Source organism: Sminthopsis crassicaudata, chromosome 1, assembly GCF_048593235.1.
Source record: "Sminthopsis crassicaudata isolate SCR6 chromosome 1, ASM4859323v1, whole genome shotgun sequence".
NCBI classification, from domain to species: domain Eukaryota; kingdom Metazoa; phylum Chordata; class Mammalia; order Dasyuromorphia; family Dasyuridae; genus Sminthopsis; species Sminthopsis crassicaudata.
This window is the reverse complement of record NC_133617.1, coordinates 142948259-142971506: the sequence shown is the minus strand read 5'-3', so window position 1 is coordinate 142971506 and position 23248 is coordinate 142948259. Positions and strand designations below refer to the sequence as shown.

Genomic DNA, 23248 nt, shown 5'->3' with positions numbered 1-23248 from the left:
AGAAGTGAAGGGCAGCTAGATGACACAATAGATAGAGTACCAGCCCTCAAGTGAGGAGAACCTCCTTAAGTATTTTGGGACACTTAACACTTAATAGTTATGTGACCTGGGGCAAATCACTTACCCCAATTGCATAGTCCCCTCAAAATAAATAAATTCTAAATTACAGGTGAGGTTAATAAAATGGAGTTTAAAAAATTTAATTAATAAATAATTTTTAATAAGTGAAAATTTTCACTTATTTTATAATATTAAACTGTTCTAACTAAAGCAGGACATCACTCCACACAAAGAGGTTTAAGTCCCTAAAATTATATCACAGATAAGCTGCTAAAAGGATTTTTAACACTAAAGTCTCTGAATACACAGACAGGTGGTGGATAAGGAAGGAAGACTATGTGACATTTTAGTGTTACATGATGCTCTTTGTTATATGACTAATAATAAAAATTATCATTTTTTGTGTTTAGTCTATTTAGAAAAGGATAAAGGCCAGAAAAAGATATTTTTAATTAATTACATGAACTTAATGAATATTTGCTGATTGATTTGTTAATTGCAGTACATTGGGTCAATCTACTGAAACAAATTCTAATAGACTACATGTTACAAAATGTAAAATGACTGTACATAAACTGAATTTTCGTAAGTCAAACAAGCTTAAATGCATAGAAGAAATCTGTTTAAAAGGAACCTGGAGTGAATTTTTCTATAAGGAAAAAGAAAACCTTTTATAAAGAAGCTATATCATAACAAATATAAAGTAGCATTTATTAAGTGTCCCTGTTTTAGGAGCAAAGGAAAAAAACAAATGTCAATTTTTGCCCTAAAGAGCTTGTCTTCTACAGATATAATGGGGGAGAGTCTGGAAAGGAAGGGTAAGAAAGTGATGGAACACCATATACACAGAATAATAATGGCTGAAATGAGTGAGGAGAAAGAATGACCCTGAGAAGATAAGTCTGTAATCCGCTTATGAAGGGTTTCAAATGTTAAACAAAAAAAGTTCTAAACCATAAAAGTTACATGTTCTTAAAGCAAAAGATTTCTGTATTCTGGATATAAATGTTTCTGAAATTTAAAAAAAAATGGGAAGACAAAAGCCTATGTATTATTCCAATAGTTAATATCAATTAATAAAATGCCTCAAATGCAAAATGTAAATAGTAATATCAGCATATATCTTCATAATAAAATGTTTTAAAAATATAAAGAGAAATTTCACATTACAGTAGTATCTTATTAGTTTGGGGTTTAAGAAAAAAAAATATCTGCAGACAAACATATTTTTGCCAGAAAAAACTTAACTAGCAACACATACATTTATCAATATACTTCTACAATCCTAATACAATGTACAAGCTTGCAAGGAATGAATCTGTCAACATTTTTGGCTTCATTCCAGTAAGATGCTTTTATATAAATACAACTGAAATTAAGTTAAATTTTATTAGCCTGAAAATGTCAGTGTGGAAACTAAGTAGTTACTTAAGCCTTACTTGATCCCTTGAATTGTCAGTGATATCTTTCCCTTATCAAATTTACCTAGAGTACTTTGCCTACTTTCTTTTGACCCTTTTACCCCTTTCCTAGTATTATGCTTACAAGCCTCCTTCTTACTGCATAAGTGACCCAAGTGACTTTTAACATCAACACTCTCCTTTTCAGTACCAAATTTCTTTGGTAATGATTTGCATCCACACAATACCCTAATCTCCAAAGCAACAAAATTGCAAATGGCCCATTAGATTAACTGAGCAGTACACAATAGACATAAATAGGCTGAAGCATATTACCAATGGTGATAAATAAAAGAAGTATCATAAAAAAGATCATCCAGTATCTTCAATATAAAGAAGATCCAACTCACTTCCAGTTGATCCAAGATGGACAGAAACAACTACACACTGAGAAGGAACACTGGGAAGTGAATGTAAATTGTTAGCACTACAGTCTATCTACCTAGGTTACTTATACCTTCTGAATCTAACGTGCAACAAGAAAATTGGATTTACACACATATATTGTATCTAGGTTATACTGTAACACATAAAAAATGTATGGGATTGCCTGTCATCTAGGGGAGGGAGTAAAGGGAGGGAGGGGATAATTTGGAAAAATGAATAAAAGGGATAATGTTATTTTAAAAAATTACTCATGTATATATACTGTCAAAAAATTGTATAATTATAAAATAATAAAAAAAATTTTAAAAAAATATCATCCAGGAAATTTATAATCAGAAAAAAATGTTATTCAATGAGCAGAAGTGATCCACAAAGGACCAATAGTTAAAATCATGATGACTGTGGAGCCACACAGGATTATGCAGTTAGTTAGCCTAACATGGAACTCAGGGTACCTGGAATGAGAGGCCAAGGGAACTTTTGAGCTTAGAAGTGGGACTGTGCTGTATAACAGAGGTAGGGTATGATTTTTTTTTCCCTCCCTATAGGTTGAGATGGTACATAGAAGGAGAAGAATTATGACTCTCACATGTTAGGGAAGTAAATTTATTTATTTACGAGTATACATTCAGAAGCAAATATTTCTATGAAAAAGCTTTAAAAAGATTTTATAGATGTCACATAATACATATGTATATGTAGTAATTTTTGACATCCTCAATCGGCAGATATATTGTCTGTGATTATTTCTACATATTAGGTATTTTCACTATTCAGATATATGGAGACTCAATCCTTCAATGTATTTAAAACTATGTTATCTTGAACCTAGATTTCTTTTGGGTACCCAGTTATATTGCTATTATTTTTGTTTTCCTTGTCATTTATACTTCATTATGTAAGAGACAAAGAATCCAGGGTCACCTTAATGATTCCTGGATTAGACATTGGAGTAAGACTCTGGGTAGTGCACAAAGTAAAAGAAATTAAATTAAGAAAGAGTGTGTGTCCATATGATCATCCCAATAGATGTAGAAAAAGCATCTGATAAAATCCAACATCTATTCCTATTAAAAACATATGAGAGTATAGGAATAAATGGACTTTTCCTTAAAATAGTCAGTAGCATCTATTTAAAACCATCAGTAAGCATTATATGTAATGGGGATAAACTGGAACCATTCCCAATAAAATCAGAACTAAAACAAGGTTGCCCACTATCACCATTATTATTCAATAATGTATTAGAAATGCTAGCTTCAGCAATATGAGATGAAAAAGAAATTAAAGGAATTAAGAGTAGGTAATGAGGAAACCAAATTATCACTCTTTGCTGATGATATGATGGTATACTTAGAGAACCGCAGAGATTCTACTAAAAAGCTATTAGAACTAATCCACTAAACCATTAAAGGTTTCTGAGAAGAAGAGTGACAGGATCAAATCAGTATATATGAAAATGTACTCTGATATCAAAGATAGGTTAAACAATAAAATTACTCTGATATCAAGAGACAGACTGAAAGAGTAGGTATTAGAAATGAGGAGACTTTTAAGAAAGTTTATATAACAGTCTAGAAAGTTTTAAAGAATCCACGTTTTTAAATTGGGTTTATTAACCTAGGGTAAAGTAAAATTTTTGGTTTTCTTTATTTTTGTTTTAATGTGGTACATGTATTATATATTCAATGGCTCTTGACACATCTGTTAAAATAAAAAAAGAAATAAATATATAGAGATCTCATGTGATTAAGATGGTCTGAATATCTTTGGGCAAAAAATTCTTGTTACCCTAGGAGTAAAGTTTATTACTTATAACAATACTGATTCCTCTTTAGTAATCTTAGACTTCATTTTTGTACCTTTTCATTCTTTTCAAAGAGTTCAAAGATCTCTTCTTTACACAAACAAAATGACTAAGAATATACTAGAAGGAAAATGTTAGAAATAGTAGCAATGTAAACAGTATGTGGATAAAGCACAAAGGTTAAGTTTTTGAACGCAGAATCCTTTGAAATTTTTATTTTAAAATAGAATTAAAGTAGGAAATTAACTTTTTTTTTAATAATAAAAACTAGAATGTCAAGGAAATCAGGGTTAAAAAAATCATGGTAAAAAGATAGAAGACCAAAAAAAGATTCAAGAGAGTCAAGAGTATAATCTGTACATCTTCAGAAGTTTAAATCTTACTAAGGTTTCCTGAATTATGAAACTCAGCTGACAGCCAGGAAATTGAGGGGCAGGAAAAAAATTACCTCATTGAGCAACATATGTACTGACCTGCAAGAGCTGTGTTGCTGTGGCTCTCTGTTCAGGACTCTTCACTAAGCACTTCTTGACAAAATCAGTGAACTCATCAGACCAAAGTTCTGGTTTTCGGAATGTTGGTGGTGGATTTGTGGGAATCATAAAAATAGCCTAGTTAAAAAAAAATCCCAAATCAACAGGTGAAAAAAAAGTCTGCAAAAATCATAAGAGCACAGTCAAATAAACATATCTCTTTATCCATACTAGTTATCAGACTCTAAATCTAAATAACACATTTTAACTGGTCTAAGATTTCCAGTGAGATATAAATTCAGGAAGCAAGTCCATCTGCTACCAATGTAGCCACTTCCCATTAAATTTCCTCTATTTAAATTGTACCTCATTGAGCACATCATTCTTTATTTTATCTATTACTATTGATTAGTCTCCAGAGAAGATTTTTCATTTCTGACCCTCTTAACAAATAAGGGCATTTCCTGGTTAAACATATTCTTCTTAAATTATGTTGCTTCTGAAACCTGATATTATTACCAGATATTATAAACCTCTTAATTATATGTATATAAGTATCACTTAGGAACAAGCATAGCAGTCCAAAAGACCAGAAACAGTCTGATTTTCCTCAATGATCACAAATATTTCAAGTGAATAAGATATTACTGCTATGATTTAAAAATAAAACTTGCTCATAATGTTTTCAATTCATTGTATATTTTGATATGGAATAAATGATCTTTGATGTCTCTACTCCTTCTCTAATTACATCTGTCCCATGCAACAAGAATAATCTCTGTTAAGCATAAATCTGTGTTATTATTCTGCTCAAAATCATGACTTCCTTAAGTACTTTTTGGACTGGCACCATATTCTTCCAATCATTTATATCATTCTTCTTCACATCTTCTATAATCTTGACAAATTGAGCTGCTCTTTAACCCAAAACAAAATCTATACTTTCTTTCTTGGTTTTTCTTATGCTTTCTTTTCTCTCTGTCACTGGAATTAGCCTTTCTTTTCTTCCTCATTGAGTTTCTACCATTTAAAATACAAATTAAATGCTTTTTTTCCTACTAAGGAGTTTTTTCCTATTAAGACTTCACTGGATTGTCCCTCTTGACTGCATAAAAATATCCCTTTGCATGTAATGTAGAGCTTTGTTTTGCAATATCTAATATACATATCAAGAAATATTGTATATTGTGATGATCTTTATCTGTGACATATCTCTATTACTCCCTATAGCTCTGTGGTGGCTAATAATCTAACTTTTGTCTCTCCCCTACAACCTAACATAGTGTTGTTATATTAGATATATAATACGTCTATTACTACTGTATTAAAAATCATAATTAGCATTTTAACAAATTAAACAAATTTAATACTTTTCACACACACATATACACACTCTCCTTGGAATAATGGAGAAAAAGTGTACAAAAATATTAATTGACTGAAACAAAAGGAAGAAGTAAAGAAAGTATTTTTGTAATCATTCTGGTTCTCAGATTAAATTCCAGTAATAATTCCCCCTCCCCCTTTTGAGGCTGGGGTTAAGTGACTTGCCCAGGGTCACACAGCTAGGAAGGATAAGTGTCTGAGACCACATTTGAACTCAGGTCCTCCTGAATTCAAGGCTGGTGGTCTATCCACTGCGCCACCTAGCTGCCCCCTAGTTAATATTCTTTAATAGAAAACAATGCCTCTCTTCTGAAGACACAAGTTTGAAGACACAGAGTACATGTATGATTTTTAGACATTATAATCTGTGATTGCAAGCTTCAAATTGAAGATAATTGCATAATTTGCTTTATATAACAGATATACTGCTAAAAGAATTCTGGTTAACAGTTTTATAAATGAAAGTCAGACTTTAAAGACATGAAGAAAGCTTATACAATTTTTAAAAGAAGAATTCTTTATGCTTTATAAGTTGAAATTTTCATTTAAAGTGAGGTTCACTCATGATACAACAATCTGAAAACACAGAATAATTAATGAACATCAGCTATATAGAAGTCTAAAGATAACATGATGAATAGTGAAGAATAATCAGTAATCAATTTAATAAATTGGGAATTCTAGAAGAATTAATACTTTTGCAAAGTCTTTTCTCTTAGTAGTATTTACATACCACCTTGGAATTTTCTTTATTCTAATAATTTAACCTAGCAAACCTTTTCTTTATAGATCGTGTTTCTAAACATATAAGGGGTCAATTGCTTGTAATACATAAACTAGGCTTTCAAATTTTACTTGATGACAATGACATCTAACTCAGTGGTCATAAGTAGGTCTGGGTGATTGGAAGGGCAGGAGAGATGTTTTTGAATCTATATGGTCATATACATATACATTCCAGTCAGGTAGAATGCAAACAAAGGCTTCTTATAGACTTGGTTGAGTAACTCAGGACTGAACATTGCTTGACCTCTTCCTACAGCAGTTAGACTAGAAATATTTAACAACTTCCCAGCAGGGGATGAAGCTGTCAGCTTCTTTATTCCCTTGCCCTTTACCAAGTTCTTTATATCCTTTACTCCTTTCATACACATATACGTTGGTGCAGAAGATTTGATTAAATGACAGAAGTAGATTCCAAACAACAGAAAAAGAAAAATCAATAAATAATAAACTTAAGAAAGAAAATACTTAAGAGAACTTAAAAATTGCCTGAGAACATACAACAGAGTTTCAGTAGGCATGTGTAGATTATAGACAAATTTAATGCAAATGAATCTGTGAGACACTACTTTCATACAGATAAAATAAGAATATTAAGCCATAACTACATATTCTATAGTTAAAGAAGATAAATCACCCAACATTTAAAGAAACTTTAAGATTATGTATAGAAAAATATAAAAGGAAATCAATAAATCAACATAAAATCCAATAAATGGATTTTATAATATACACACACAAGATCATCCTTAAACATTGTGCTCTAAAAATTTGAGAAATTTTTTCAATCATATTTCTGAATTTTTTCTTTAATGTACTCTAAAATAATAGCTTCCATTTATATAGTTCTTTTCAGGTTATGAATGTTTTCTGTGTATCCCCATCATTTAGCAAACTCAATAAATGCTTTCTGGTTTGCCTTTCTCTCATTAAACTAAAAATCTTTCCCACATTTATTAGACAAGCAAACCAAGGCCCAGAAAAATGAAATAATTTATCAAAAGTCACATACCTATTACAGTGACAGAACCCAAGATAAACCCAGTTTCCAAATTCATTGCTCTTTCTACTATATCACATTGCCTTCCATTTTTTGGGATCAACCTTGATAACTGACCATTCCTCAGGAAAAATAAAAATAAAAACCCATGTGAGGCAACACTTTTGCACCACCATTTGATATACAGAATGATAGTACCCTCCATCTTTTCAGTCATTTCAGATGTATCAGGAGACTATATGAGCCTACAAATGTTAAATAGAATCTTAAAGATCAGAAAAGATAAGAATGGCAACTTTTCCCTAGTTCTTCATCTACTTCCAAGACAGAAGGCAAAGTAAAAGTTAAGATTTAAATTCTTAAAGCAAGGCAGAGACAATTATTCCAATAATACAAATGGTTGGCAGGGAAAAAAAATCAAGATTATATGATTAGAACATGAATTACAGTCATCTATGTAACTTAATATTTAGTATTAAAAATGCTCATGTTTGACTTAAGAAGATCATTTAGTGAAATATTATTCTAAGTTAAAAGATAATAGAGGAGATGAAAGACAATACATTATCATGATCATCATTTTTAATGGATTCATGGCATTACACTATAACTTCAGAAGCAACTAGCTATGAAAGTAATCATATTTTTTCCTTTAAAAGAAAACAAATGCTAATGTAACATTTGTGATACTAAATAATAACAAAACTTTCTCATGAACAAAACCCATCTTCTTTCAGAATATAGCCTAGTCCTCACACACATGGGAACTTTATCTAAATATAGTAAAAATAACAAAAGTGTCCTTAAAAACATCCTTATAAAACAAACATGCATTTAATCATGCAAGAAATACTTATTAAACATCTCTGTGCTTTGTTGTATTCTATGGGGAGGAGAGAAGATTATGGAAGAATTGCTTTAAATATAGCTACAACTGCAGCTAAGAAATCTTTTAATTTAGGAAGGTATCAATCAAATCACTCAAAAGAATTAGAGAATAATTAAGTGCTAATAACCCTTCACTAAAACCTAACTCCAAAACTTTACCATAATGTAGGGGAAAACTTTGGTTCTGAAGAGTAGCTTTGTCATCAGGATTACTAGCTCTAGCAAAGGCAAAATAGTATTGCCCAATTATAGGTTATGTGTCTGTTCTCTAATAAGCAATATAGTTAAGTATGGGAAGATTCACCACCAGAAGGTTGGTTACCAACAATAAAAAAAAAAAAGTGCTATTAGTTATTATTTATTATTTTACTACAGAAACTGTTAGGGACATTCATACTATCCATACTGATTGAATCAATGATTTTATGAAGTATTTAAGAGCCAACTATATGATAAATTAGACATCTATGATAGAGCAGAAAGAATTCTAGACGTGGAGTAAGTCTTACATTTAAATAGCTTAGTTAAGTCATAAACTTTTTAAGTCTATATAATCTATCTCACAGTTATAATGATCAAATAGCTAACAAATATAAAGCATTTTAAATGCATTTTAAAAGTTTTAAAATGCTCATAAGCAAATATAATTGTAATTACTGAATATAAGAAATTTAAAATCACTAAGTAATAGATCAGTATAAGGCAGAATAGTCCAAAAAGGGATCCTGAAGCTATTGCACTATACCCAGGAGGCCTTGAAGGGGCCTTTTCTCAGTCCTCATCATTCTCCACCTTTCTGCAGCATCTGACACTTGCCCAACCCTCCTCCCACACATTTACTCCTTTCCTTGAGTTTCTTTCCTGGTTCTACTTGTCTCCTTTGCTGAATTATCAACCATGCCCATTCACTTTGTGTGAGCACACCTTAGAGTTCTGTCTTGTTTCTTTATGTCTTTCTGGTCTCTACTTTTTTTCTTAATACTCTCACCAACTCCCATAAGCACAACTATCATGGCAAATGACAGCCAAATCTATATATTCAGCCATAGTCTCACTTCTGAATTCCAGGTTCATATTACCATTTGCTTACTTGACATCTCCAGTTGGATGCTCTATATCTGTCTTAATATCCAAATGATAATTATATATACAATATATCTAAAAGTGGAACCACTGCTTCTAACATTTCTATTCTTGTTGAAATTACTTCCGTCTTCCAGTCACCCACGTTTGTAGCCTAAGAATTACATTTGATATATCCCTCAAATCAAATCCATTGCCAAGTCTTACTGATTCTAACTCAACAGGTAGAATTTATTTTCACAATTGTTCCTTTAGACCCCCATATACAAACAACACTTTAGTTCTGACTTTGTTCACACATAGCTCAACTAATATAGTAACTTCCTAATTGCAATCCTTTTCTTGTCTTTTCCCTTTCCAAACTATCTTTCACACAGCTGCAAAACTGGCATTGCTAAAGAATGAGTCTAACCTTGCTAAGAAGTTTCAGTGGCTTCTAAATGCTTCTATGACAAAATACAAACATCTCTAGTTGGCTTTTAAAGTCTTTTACAATCTTGCTAATTGTACATTACTTTTCCTTTATATACTTTATGTTCTATCCCAATTGTTCCACTTGTTTTATACTCAGTGCCTGGAATGCATTGTCTTTTTTTCCCCTCTAAATGAGAAAGATTCTAGCATCCTTCAGTTCTGTTCCAATGTAATCTCTTACAAGAGCTCTATCTTGATCCATTTATTAGTTAGAGTTCCTTACCCCTACTTCTAAGAAATTATCTTAGTGTATTTCACATAAACTTTATATATCCCTTCATTCAAATGTAAACTTTTGGGGTGTTTAGACTAATTGTTTTTCTATCTGTATTTCCAGAGCAATATAGTAAAACAATATAGTAAAAAATTAGTAAATGCTAGTTAAATAAATAACAGTGATGACTAGTGAAAAGCTACCATGACAAATGATACAAAAATACCTTACAAATCACGATATCACTTGCAAGCCATGATATCATCTTCATGATGGCATGGTTCTCAGTTCTCTTCAAGAAGGAAGGAGAAAAAAATTTTGAGTAGTATGAGGGGCCCCACTAGCCAGTTATAGTTGGGAAATGCAGCTCTTCCCTTCCTTCCTCCCTTTCTTCTTCCTTTCTTTCACCTTTCTTTTTCTCTCCCTCCTTGCTTCCCTACTTTCCCTCTCTCACACACGTTCTTAGCTATAGGTGCTCTGTACAAAAAATATAAATGTTGTTCCCTAAAATCTCATAATATCTTAGGGTTAGATTTCTTTTTTTAAGGACTATGCCCTTAAACCCAAATCACTCTGGCACCTCAGTAATTAGCCAATAGGTCCTAACCCAAGCCTCAACATTTGGGTTCTGATGGCTCAAAGTTAGTATAAACAGCAATTGATCTGTTCTTGGTTCTGTTCTGAACCAGACCTGAAGGTCTTCCCCTCCTATTTTGTTTTTGTTTTTTTGTTTTCTTTTGTTTTGTTTTGGCCTTTGACTAGGTAAAAGAATCATCCCTTGCCTCATTTTTTACCTAGCCTTAATCACTAAATGGGAATTGCCTCAGACAAATGAGACCAAGGAAAAGCCTTAGCATTATTCTTTGTACTGTGGCATCTTGGTACTGTGGAAAGAGTTTTGGTTTCGAAATCAGAAAAAAAGTAGGTTCAAATCCCTTCAATCCATTCTATCTGATAATGGGAGAGTCATTTAATCTCTCTAAGCCTCAGTTTCCTCATCTGTAAAATGTGGAGGCTGAATAAAATGGCCTATGAGATCTCTTCCAGGTCTAGGTCTATGATCTCTCCCTTTATGCAAATCATCTAACCTTTACTAGTACTTTGTTATATCAATCATTTCCCTAATCAGCTTTTCATCTTCAGTTTTTCCACTCTATTTTCTTCTCTATTCCATTACTTATAAACAGGTTTAAGTTTACCCTAACAAATAAAACATAACAATTTAAAAAAAAAAAAAAAAAAAAAGAAAACAAAAACTAAAAAATTATCCCTTGGCCCACAGCCCCCAAGCTCTTAATCTCTATCCATTCACTGTTAAACTTTTACAAACATATGACTATATTCCAAAAATTTTTCACAAAAACTCAACCCTCAATTCCCTATAAACTGATTCTTTTTAAAGTATTCTCTTCAAGGCTAATAAATGTGCAAGTGGTATGATTAGAGATATCAATCAGGGGAGTGCTTGGAGGCCTGCAGTCAAGCAAAATAAGATCAAAAGTAGGCTATCAAAGTGTAGGAAGGTTCCAGGTAGAGTACAGTTTTCTGGTGTGAGAGTAGAGGTGATGGCCTGAATGGATCTAGCAAAGTTATAAATATCCTGGAAAATGCAATGCAGTCCTGTAACTGAGAAAGATATATCTCCCTTCATTATTGCTCTACCATCTTAGTTCTTCTTCATGCCTTATAACTTCTTCTATTGTGATATTGCTTAATATTTTTTTCTTGACCCTATTCTCTTCTCTCTATATTCCCTCTTTCCCAGGGCTCCAATTATCAATTTTATGCAAAATAATGTCAAATTCTAGATGTATTGTTTGAACTTCCCAGGAATGAAATCATAGACTCTAAGCCTTTGTTGATGTTGTTCAATAGTTTCAGTCATGTCTGACTCTTCATGAGTCCAATTGGGTTTTCTTAACAAAAACAGTGGAGTGGTTTGCCATTCCCTTCTCCAGTTCATTTGACAGATGAGGAAACAGACATACAGGGTTAGTTACTTGCCCACAATCACATATCTAGTATCTGACCTCAAAAAAGTAATCTTTGATTCTCCCTTTTTTTTCATATCTGCTATACAAATAACTTATCAAATGCTATCATTTGTAACATCCTGTTACTTCTCATATCTATCCCTCATCTGATGTTGCAACTCATGGACTTGATTAATATAGGATGAGAAGGCAAGAATGGATAACAATATGATCTGTATTTTTAAAAGGAATACCTATATCCACAAGATCAATTTTGTTATATTTTATATAAAAATTTACTGTAAAAGTTATAAATATTTTAAACTGCTAGCCATAATTAAAATTTCAAACTATATTAAGTATGTATATTTCTTTAGAGAAGACTGATAGTGAAATTTTCTATTACGGTTTGAATTTAATCCTTTTGAAATTAATTCTGATTACTTCATCTTGGATCAGTTTAAATCTTTCAATACTTCCATGCTGATCATACTCATGTTTCCTCACAGCTCAATAATATTCTATAAATAATGAACCACAACTTGTTTAGTCACTCTCCCATATGCTTTTTATATATTTTTTAAACTTACATATAACTCCTCCTATTCAGATATCTTAAAATTATTGACAATTTGTTGCATATGAGGTGAAACCTTATAATTATTCAGATTTGTCTTTCTCTTATTAGTGCTTTGCAACAATTTTTCACATGATTGCTAATAAAGAATAATATTTCCTAAACTGGAACCTTGCCCAGTAAGATCAGGAGTGAAACAAGGTTGTCCACTATCACCATTACTATTCAATAATATTGTATTAGAAATGCAAGCCTCGGCAATAAGAGTCGAGAAAGAGATTAAAGGAATAAGAGTAGGTAATGAGGAAATCAAACTGTCACTCTTTGCAAATAATACGATGGTATACTTAGAAAACCCCAGAGAGTCTAATAAAAAGTTATTAGAAATAATTCATAACTTTAGCAAAGTTGCTGGGTACAAAATAAATCCACATAAATCCTCAGCATTTTTATACATCACCAATAAATTGCAACAGCAAGAGATACAAAGAGAAATTCCATTCCAAACAAATGTTGAGAGCATAAAATATTTGGGAATCCATCTACCAAAAAAAAGTCAGGAATTATATGAGCAAAATTACGAAACACTTGTCACAAAAATAAAGTCAGATTTAAATAATTGGAAAGACATCCAGTGCTGTGGATAGGCCGAGCGAATATAATAAAGATGAAAATACTCCCCAAACTAATCTATTTATTTAGTGCTATACCAATCAGACTCCCAAGAAACTATTTTAGTGACCTAGAAAAAATAACAACAAAGTTCATATGGAAGAATAAAAGGTCAAGAATTTCAAGGGAATTAATGAAAAAAAAGTCAGATGAAGGTGGTCTAGGTATACCTGATCTAAAGCTATATTATATAGCAGCAGTCACCAAAACCATTTGTTATTGGTTAAGAAATAGACCGGTCAATCAGTGGAACAGATTAAGTACAAAGGGCAAAAAAGGGTACATCTATAGCAATCTAGTGTTTGATAAACCCAAAGATACCAACATTAGGGATAAAAATTCATTATTTGAAAAAAACTGTTGGGAAAACTGGAAATTAGTATGGCAGAAATTAGATATGGATCCACACTTAACACCATATACCAAGATAAGATCAAAATGGGTCCATGATTTAGGCATAAAGAATGAGATCATAAATAGATTAGAGGAACAGAGGATAGTCTACCTCTCAGACCTGTGGAGGAGGAAGGAATTTATGACTAGAGAAGAACTAGAGATCATTATTGATCACAAAATAGATTTTGATTACATCAAACTAAAAAGTTTCTGTACAAACAATACTAATGCAAACAAGATTAGAAAGGAAGTAACAAATTGAGAAAATATTTTTACAGTTAAAGGTTCTGATAAAGGTCTCATTTCCAAAATGTATAATTGATCTTAATTTATAAGAAATCAAACCATTCTCCAATTGATAAATGGTCAAAGGATATGAACAGACAATTCTCAGATAATGAAATTGAAACTATATCCACTCATATGAAAGAGTGTTCCAAATCACTACTGATCAGAGAAATGCAAATGAAGACAACTCTGAGATACCACTACACACCTGTCAGATTGGCTAAGATGATAGGAACAAATAATGATGAATGTTGGAGGGGATGTGGGAAAACTGGGACACTGATACATTGTTGGTGGAGTTGTGAAAGAATCCGGCCATTCTGGAGAGCAATCTGGAACTATGCCCAAAAGGTTATTAAACTGTGCATACCCTTTGACCCAGCAGTGCTACTACTGGGCTTATATCCCAAAGAAATACTAAAGAGGGGAAAAGGACCTGTGTGTGCCAAAATGTTTGTAGCAGCTCTTTTCATGGTGGCTAGAAACTGGAAGATGAATGGATGTCCATCAATTGGAGAATGGTTGGGTAAATTGTGGTATATGAAGGCTATGGAATATTATTGCTCTGTAAGAAATGACCAGCAGGAGGAATACAGAGAGGCTTGGAGAGACTTACATCAACTGATGCTGAGTGAAATGAATAGAACCAGAAGATCACTATACACTTCAACAACAATACTGTATGAAGATATATTCTGATGGAAGTGGAAATCTTCAACATAGAGAAGATCCAACTCACTTCCAGCTGATCAATGATAGACAGAAACAGCTACACCCAGAGAAGGAACACTGGGAATTGAATGTAAATTGTTAGCACTACTATCTATCTACCCAGGTTACTTATACCTTCAGAATCCAATACTTAATGTGCAACAAGAAAATTGGATTTACACACATATATTGTATCTAGGTTTTATTGTAACACATGTAAAATGTAAGGGATTGCCTGTCATCTAGGGGAGAGAACAGAGGGAGGGAGGGGAAAATTTGGAAAAATGAATACAAGGGATAATGTTATTTTTTTTTCAGGTTATACATTTTATTTTATTTTTTTTTTATTCATTTTTCCAAATTATCCCCTCCCTCCCTCCACTCCCTCCCCCCGATGACAGGTAATCCCATACATTTTACATGTGTTACAATATAACCTAGATACAATATATGTGTGTAAATAACATTTTCTTGTTGCACATTAATTATTAGCTTCCGAAGGTATAAGTAACCTGGGTAGATAGACAGTAGTGCTAACAATTTACATTCACTTCCCAGTGTTCCTTCTCTGGGTGTAGTTATTTCTGTCCATCACTGATCAACTGGAAGTGAGTTGGATCTTCTTTATGTTGAAGATTTCCACTTCCATCAGAATACATCCTCACTGTGATACAGTATTGTTGTTGAAGTGTATAGTGATCTTCTCTTTCTGCTCATTTCACTCAGCAACAGTTGATTTAAGTCTCTCCAAGCCTCTCTGTATTCCTCCTGCTGGTCATTTCTTACAGAGCAATAATATTCCATAACCTTCATATACCACAATTTACCCGACCATTCTCCAACTGATGGACATCCATTCAACTTCCAGTTTCTAACCACTACGAAAAGGGCTGCCACAAACATTTTGACACATACAGGTCCCTTTCCCTTCTTTAGTATTTCCTTGGGATATAAGCCCAGTAGTAGTATGGCTGGGTCAAAGGGTATGCACAGTTTGATAATTTTTTGGGCATAGTTCCAAATTGTTCTCCAGAATAGCTGGATTCTTTCACAACTCCACCAGCAATGTATCAGTGTAAGGGATAATGTTATTAAAAAATTACTCATGCATATATACTATAAAAAAATTATAATTATAAAATTAATAAAAAAAGAAGAAAAAAAAGTAATGCCATATGGGGAAAAAAAAGAATAATATTTCCTTTGAATTGTTTTTGTTAATAGCCGTTGGCAATTTATTAATCAGGGAATGAATTGTAATCATATATTTCTATTCATTTTCTATACAAAGAATTTTCCCCAGTTAACTACTTACTTTTTATTCTAGATGTATTAATTCTGTTCATGCAAAAACTTTTCAAATTCATGTAATTAAAATTATTTGTTTTAACAATATAAATTTTCTCCTATGCAGAACAACATCTCTCCAACATCCCAAATAGGTGGTAATCACAAGTTAGCCTATTCATTTTTTTAAATGTTCTAATTGCTTAAAAATTATTCTTTTCTAACAGGTAAAAAACAATTTGGCTACCTATAAATGGACCCCTTTTTTCATAAACTGAAAAATTAATCTAATTCCTTTTTTCATTGATATTATTTGCCTATACAGGCCAGAGTATTATTATGTTTTCTGATAGGCAATCAAAAGACATCATGTAAAATATTGATTACTAAAGAATTCATCTATAATCATCCATCTATAACAGTTTGGAGAATCAGTTGATATAAAACTAGTCTATAAAAAGTTTTAAATGATAAAGGTCAAGTTAGAACCCTTCTTTTCTGCTATAATTATTATAAATCAATATTCTATTCTTTTTATTTAAGTAAATCTTATAAATGAATATGAATTCTCCCTAGATATCAAGGCAATGTCTAATGAAACAAAATCAATGTAAAATTTATTACTTAATTCAAATCTTTCTCAATTCAGCAAAAAAGATTAAACATTAAAAGTAACAATTCTGCATTAAGTTTCCATCTTTGTCCAAATATTTAGAATGATAATTTATAATATTGAAGTTTAAACTCCAGATTACTCATTTTAGTCCTACAGAATCCTCTCAATAAGTTGGACAGCCCATTTTATCAATGTGACCCAGTGACCACACCATCATACCTAGCATTATGGGCTTTTTATGAAGTCTTCATTTTTCAGGCAAACAATCTTTCCTTTTACACTACATTAGTGGTTAAAATCTTCTATTCTTTGATCTTTGTGTACATCATCACAAGAGTAGAACTGAACATTTCTGTCACTATTTTTATGGGTACTTTATCATTATCAATCAGTAATTATAGAAATGAAGCTAAAAATAATCCAGACCATTTTCTATACATGCTGATATACTACTAAACCTGGTGAATAAGCCAATATTGTTTCAAAACTTCTCTAAAATCTAAATCTAAAATCTAAAAAAAAGATCTACATTTAATTCTCCTTATAGGAAGTTCCTACGATGTTGCTTTATCAAGGTTTACTCTAAGTTAATCATCTAAAAGACCAAATCTATCAAGTGTTTACGTCAAAAGAGAAGGGGGAAAAATAAATTTTGGAGATATGTTTGGCATTTTTAAGAGAAATAATGCAAAGATCAAACAATGAATATTAAAAATTGTGAATGAACAATTTAAAAGATAAAACGCCAATTTTTAAAGTCCCTACACTGTAAATATAAATGAGCCCCAGAAACAGAGGTTCTAATCTAGAAGCAAATTGTAGGAGTGTCTGTTAACAATAATGAATCACAATTCTAGAAAGGTAATGGACTCAGAATACAGATTGAGACATACATACATATAAAAATATATGTATATAATATCTGTGTTTATATATGGACATGACCAATGTAGAAATTTACTTTTCTTGACTGGACATTTTTGATTATACATGGTTTTTCTTGCTTTTTCAATGGGGGGGGGGGGGTAAGAGAAGGAAATACAGATTTGAAAATTATATATATATTTTATAGATGAGAAAAGTTAAGCTAAATGACCTTAATAGGTTAAATTCTAAAATAAGTGCTCTTTCTACAATACGATGTTACCCCTGAAAAAATTAAGCAACTGACAAGAGTGTCAAAAGAAGAGAATTTCTTCAAGTTTGAGGGGGGTTCATATGGGAACAATTGTTATGACTGTTGTCCCTTCTTAGGGTATACTCCAGAAAAGGTAAGGCAAAAGCCTCAGTGAAAGACAACCTCAGACTAAAATTTAATTTTTAAAAAGTATCTATTAATTTTATTCAACAGGCTATACCATGATCATGGGATTTAAGAATTTCCCATGTTTAACAGGGATACACAGGGTAGACTTCTTGTAGCCTATGTGAGCTTATTTCCCAATGATTGCTAACTGACTCTTTATAACTTAAGTTATATGTTAAAATGTATATCTATTAATATATGTATATTTATAATTACACTTCTAATTGTCTAGCATTAAAGTTACTGAGTATTCAATTTATTAGCAATGTAATCAGTAAAAACACACACAAAAAATAAATGATTAAATTGTTACCTCTAACAATCATTACAATTTCAAATGGCTTCTCCTTACTTCTACTACAATAATTCCAACATAGCTTCATTCTGGATAAGCAATGTCTCTTTTCAAAATGTCTCTTTATAGACTCTTCACAAAATAAGTTAAAACAATTTCATAAGTAAATTTTTTCCACATCCTCTTTCTCTCCATCTTTTCCCACAATCTCTCTCATATCACATCATCTTCATTAACTCTCTCTTCTCCTTGCTCTATCAATATGTTTTCATAAAATCATTACCCATGGACTGGAAATTAAACTATTACTCTTGAAGCTATCCTGCCTCTCAAAGAAACAGCAACTGCAGAAGTGAAGCTAATACACATAGATAACATTTCCCAACAATTTGATAACAACAGCTCTTAAGATCACTACCTTAACCAGTGGCTAATTCTATGCTTATCTGGGGTGAAAGAAGAAGAAATAGGGAAAGAAGAGGAAACTGGAGTTAAATGATTTGTCTAGGATCACACAGCTAATAATTGTCTGAGGCTGTATTTGAACTCAGGTTTTCCTGTTAGAGCCAGTACTTTATTCTCTGTGACACTTTGCTGCCCCTGATTCTTAATAGGTAGTTCTGACTTAAAATATTTGTTAATGAGAAGACTAGAAACTATGTCACATGAGAATTATGGAAGGAACTAAACTGGGAAAACTTAAAAGTCATAAGATAACTACCTTCAAGTATCTGAAGGATTGTCATGGAAAAGAGATTAAATTTGTTCTGCTTGCCAGAGGGCAGAACCTGATGCAATGAAGGATACTGCAGAGAGAGAGATTTAATCTTGAAATGAGAAAAAGTTACTGACAATTAAAGTTATCAATTATCTGGAGAAAAACAGTTCCCCATTAAATGAGACCTTTAACCAGATATAACCAGAAATCAGGATTAGATGTTAATTACTGAACCCCTTCCCAACTCTGAAATATTAACATTTACATTTATCAGATGTGTACTATTCTCAAGTGAAGAGAAGGAAAAAAATACTAATAAAAGTAGGGAGAGGGGGTCTAAAACTAGGTCAGAGAGGACCATGAATAAATCTCAGAGGGGGCTGGTAAATTTGGATATAAAACACGATATCTTTATTTTCACTAATTCTAGCTGAAATTTATTATTTCCTTCAATTATGAATTATTTAAATGTATTTAAATTTTTCCCAAATACAGGTAAACAAAACCATTTTAATTCACTTTTTAAAAATTTGAGTTCCAAATTCTCCATCTTCCCACTCCTCTCACATCTCTCCCTGAGAAAGCAATAAGTTTGATAAACATTATACATGTGCAATCATGCAAAACATTTCCATATTAGCCACACTGCAAAAGAAAATGAAGACTCTCCCCTTAAAAAAACAAAACAAAACAACAACAACAACAACAAAAAAAAAAAAACACCAAGAATAATAAAGTTTTAAAAGTATGCTTCAATCTGCATTCAGACTCCATCAATTCTTTCTTTGGATATAAATAGCATGTTTCCATCATAAGTCCTTCAGAGTTGTCTTGGATCATTGGAATAACAAAGTCATTCAGAGTTATTGATGTTATTGTAGAAAATGTTCTCCTGATTCTACTCATTTCACTTTGTATCAGTTCATATAAGTCTTCCCAGGTTATTAGGAAACAATCTTGTTTATCACTTCTTATAACACAATAATCTTCCATCATAATAATATACAACGTTTTATCATTCCCCAATTTATCTGTATTCCCTCAATTTCCAATTCTTTGCCACCATAAAAAAGAGGATAATTTTTTTATACATAGACATTCTTTTCCTTTTTAACTTTGATCTCTTTGAAAAAACAGATTTAGTAGTAGTATTGTTGAGTCAAAGAGTAGCACGGTTTTATAGTTCGTAGGGCACAGTTCCAAATTGTTCTCCATAATGGTTGGGTTAGTTCACACCACTACCAATAAAGCATTAATGTCCCTATTTTTCTACATCTCCTCTGACATTTGTCATTTTCCTTTTCTGTAATATTAGCAGTCCTGATAGTTTTATCTGCATTATTTACACTTTCTTAGACCTAGGCAACAAATAAAACTGATTTGCATTTTGTTGATCTATAACTGCTCATACTGAAAATTTCACTATTATCTCTTCTCAGCTGGTTGGAGCTGGCTCCACTACTCTAGAAAAGGCATGTAACAAATGTTTCCTAAATTTAACTACAATCCAGAATACCTTAGTCCAAACCTCAGATCTGTTAATATCTTGAGTTAGTTAGTTCCTTTACCTTTTATGTTTGTGTTTGTGTGCGTGTCTATGACTCTTTTATAAAATGGAATGATAAGGACAACATGAGAACCAAATCAAGTAACTCATTTAAGTTAAAGTATACATGCATTTAAATAGCTGCTATCAATGTTCTAAAACAAAGCTTTTCTAAGCTACTGAAAAATAACAAGAATATTAACAAAACAAAATGGGAATATTGGACAAATAAAAAAGCAAGACAATATGAAGAGTGAAGACATAAGATGGATCATATCAAAAAAAGAACAAGGAATGCAAATTAATTCAAAATCATGCCATTTAAGGATCACCTGAAAGAAATAGACAGTTATAACTTCATAAAAATTGACCTAAGAATGTGCATGTCCACTACCTTCAGATGATAAATGAATTTTCCTGTGAAAGAAAGATTAGAATTGTACTGCTTGGCATTAGAGGGCAAAGTGTCACAATGAAAATAGAAAATAGAAAAGATATGGGCAGCTAGATGGCACAGTGGATAGAGCACCAGCCTGGAATAAGGAGGAAGGACCTGAGGTCAAAGCTGGCTTTAGACACTTAACACTTCCTAGCTGTGTGACTCTGGGAAAGTCACTTAACCCCAACTGCCTGACAAAAAGAAAAAATAAAATAAGAAGTAAAAATTAGAGAATTAGATTTTATCTTGAAAAAGAAAAGCTTTCTTTAAATTGTTACCTTTCCAAAAAAAAAAATAATGCAAAGGTGTCTTAGGGCTCAGAGAAATACTCATCACTGAAGATTTTTAAGCAGGAGCAAGATGATTATTTAACAGAGCTCTATAGAAAAGATCCCTGCTTTAGGTGGTTATGGGATAGATAATCTCTAAGTTACCTTCTGACTCTTCCTCCACCACTTTGGAGAAACCTGAGTTGGAAAGGGGAAGTAGGGGAAGAACCATCCCTCTGGCAGCAGCATCCAATTATTCATGAGGACTGAAAAGCCCTAGGAGGAAGAAGGTGAAGGGAGGAAAAGGATGTCCTATTGGTTGCTGCTTCCACCAGGCTGGCACAGAAGATGGCATTTTTTAAAATGTTAAATATGTGTAGATATGAATAAAAAGGTAGTGCAACACCATCAGTGCTTTATATACTTTATAAATCATATACTTTAATTTGATTCAACATGTATTAAATACCCATATTAAATATGCTCTGTGTTCAGTTTTATACCAATCAAAATACCAAAAAAATATTTTATAGAACCAACTAAAATAATAACAAAATTCATCTGGAAGAACAAAAGATCAAGAACATCAAGGGAATTAATGGGAAAAAAAATACAAAGGATGGTAGGGCTAAGCAATACCAAATCTAAACCTATATTACAAAGCATCAGTCATCAAAACCATTTGGTACTGGTTAAGAAATAGAGTGGTGGATTAGATATACAAAACACAATAATCAAGGCCTATAGTAATCTACTATTTGGTAAACCCCCAAACTCCAGCTTCTGAGATAAGACCTCACTAATGACAAAAATTTCTGGGAAAACTGGAAAATAATATGTCAGAAACTTGGCACAGACCTACATCTCATACCCCATACCAAAAAAAGGTCAAAATGGATATATGATTTGGGCATAAAGGATAATACCATAACAAATTAGGAGAGCAAAGGATAATTTACCCATCTGATCTTTGGAGAAGGGAGGAATTTATGACTAAAGAAGAACTACAGAACATTATGAAAGGCAAAATAGACAACTTTGAACCACTACACACCTGTCAAGATTGGCTAGAATGACAAGGAAAGATAATGTGCAATGTTGTAGGGGATATGGGAAAACTGGGACACTGGTACATTGTTGGTGGAATTGTGAATACATCCAGCCATTCTGGAGAGCAATTTGGAACTATGCTCAAAAAGTTATCAGACTGTGCATACCTTTTGACCCAGCAGTGTTACTACTAGGCTTATATCCCAAAGAGATCTTAAAGAAGGGAAAGGGACCTGCCAAAATGTTGGTGGCAGCCCTCTTTATAGTGGCCAGAAACTGGAAACTGAGTGGATGCCCATCAATTGGAGAATGGCTGAATAAATTGTGGTATATTAACATTATGGAATATTATTGTTCTGTAAGAAATGACCAGCAGGATGATTTCAGAAAGGCCTGGAGAGACTTACATGAACTGTTGCTGAGTGAAATGAGCAGAACCAGGAGATCATTATATACTTCAACAACAATACTATATGATGATCAATTCTGATGTATGTGGCCATTTTCAACAATGAGATGAACCAAATAAGTTCCAATAGAGCAGTAATGAACTGAACCAGCTACACCTAGCAGAACTCTGGGAGATGACTATGAACCACTACATAGAATTCCCAATTCCTCTATTTTTGTCCACCTGCATTTTGGATTTCCTTCACAGGCTAATGGTACACAATTTTAAAGTCCAATTCTTTTTGTACAGCAAAATAACTGTTTGGACATGTATACATATATTGTATTTAATTTATACTTTAACATATTTAACATGTATTGTGGTCAACCTGCCATCTGGGGGAAGGGGTGGGGGAAAGGAGGGGAAAAGTTGGAACAAAAGGTTTTGCAATTGTCAATGCTGAAAAATTATCCATGCATATATCTTGTAAATAAAAAGCTATAATAAAAAAATATATAAGAGCCATGCCCCAGTTGATAAATGATCAAAAGTTATGATCTGTGCCCAAAGAGCTATAAATTCATGCCTATCCTTTGACCTAATAACAATACTACTTGGCATTAATACCAAAAGAGATTTTTAAAAAAGTGACCTATATGTACAAAATATATTCATAGCAATTCTTTTCTCAGAGCTTAA

At 32.3% G+C, this 23248-nt stretch overlaps 1 protein-coding gene across 15 annotated transcripts in view; it reads right to left on the bottom strand.

Moving 5' to 3' along the window:
• Positions 1-23248, bottom strand: part of STK3 (serine/threonine kinase 3) — a 502315-nt gene that overhangs the window by 235365 nt on the left and 243702 nt on the right. For all 15 annotated transcript variants that reach the window (XM_074268483.1, XM_074268592.1, XM_074268524.1 and 12 more), the window contains one exon: positions 4188-4325. In XM_074268483.1, coding sequence (XP_074124584.1) covers positions 4188-4325 — 138 coding nt within the window. The remainder of the gene's footprint in view (positions 1-4187; positions 4326-23248) is intronic.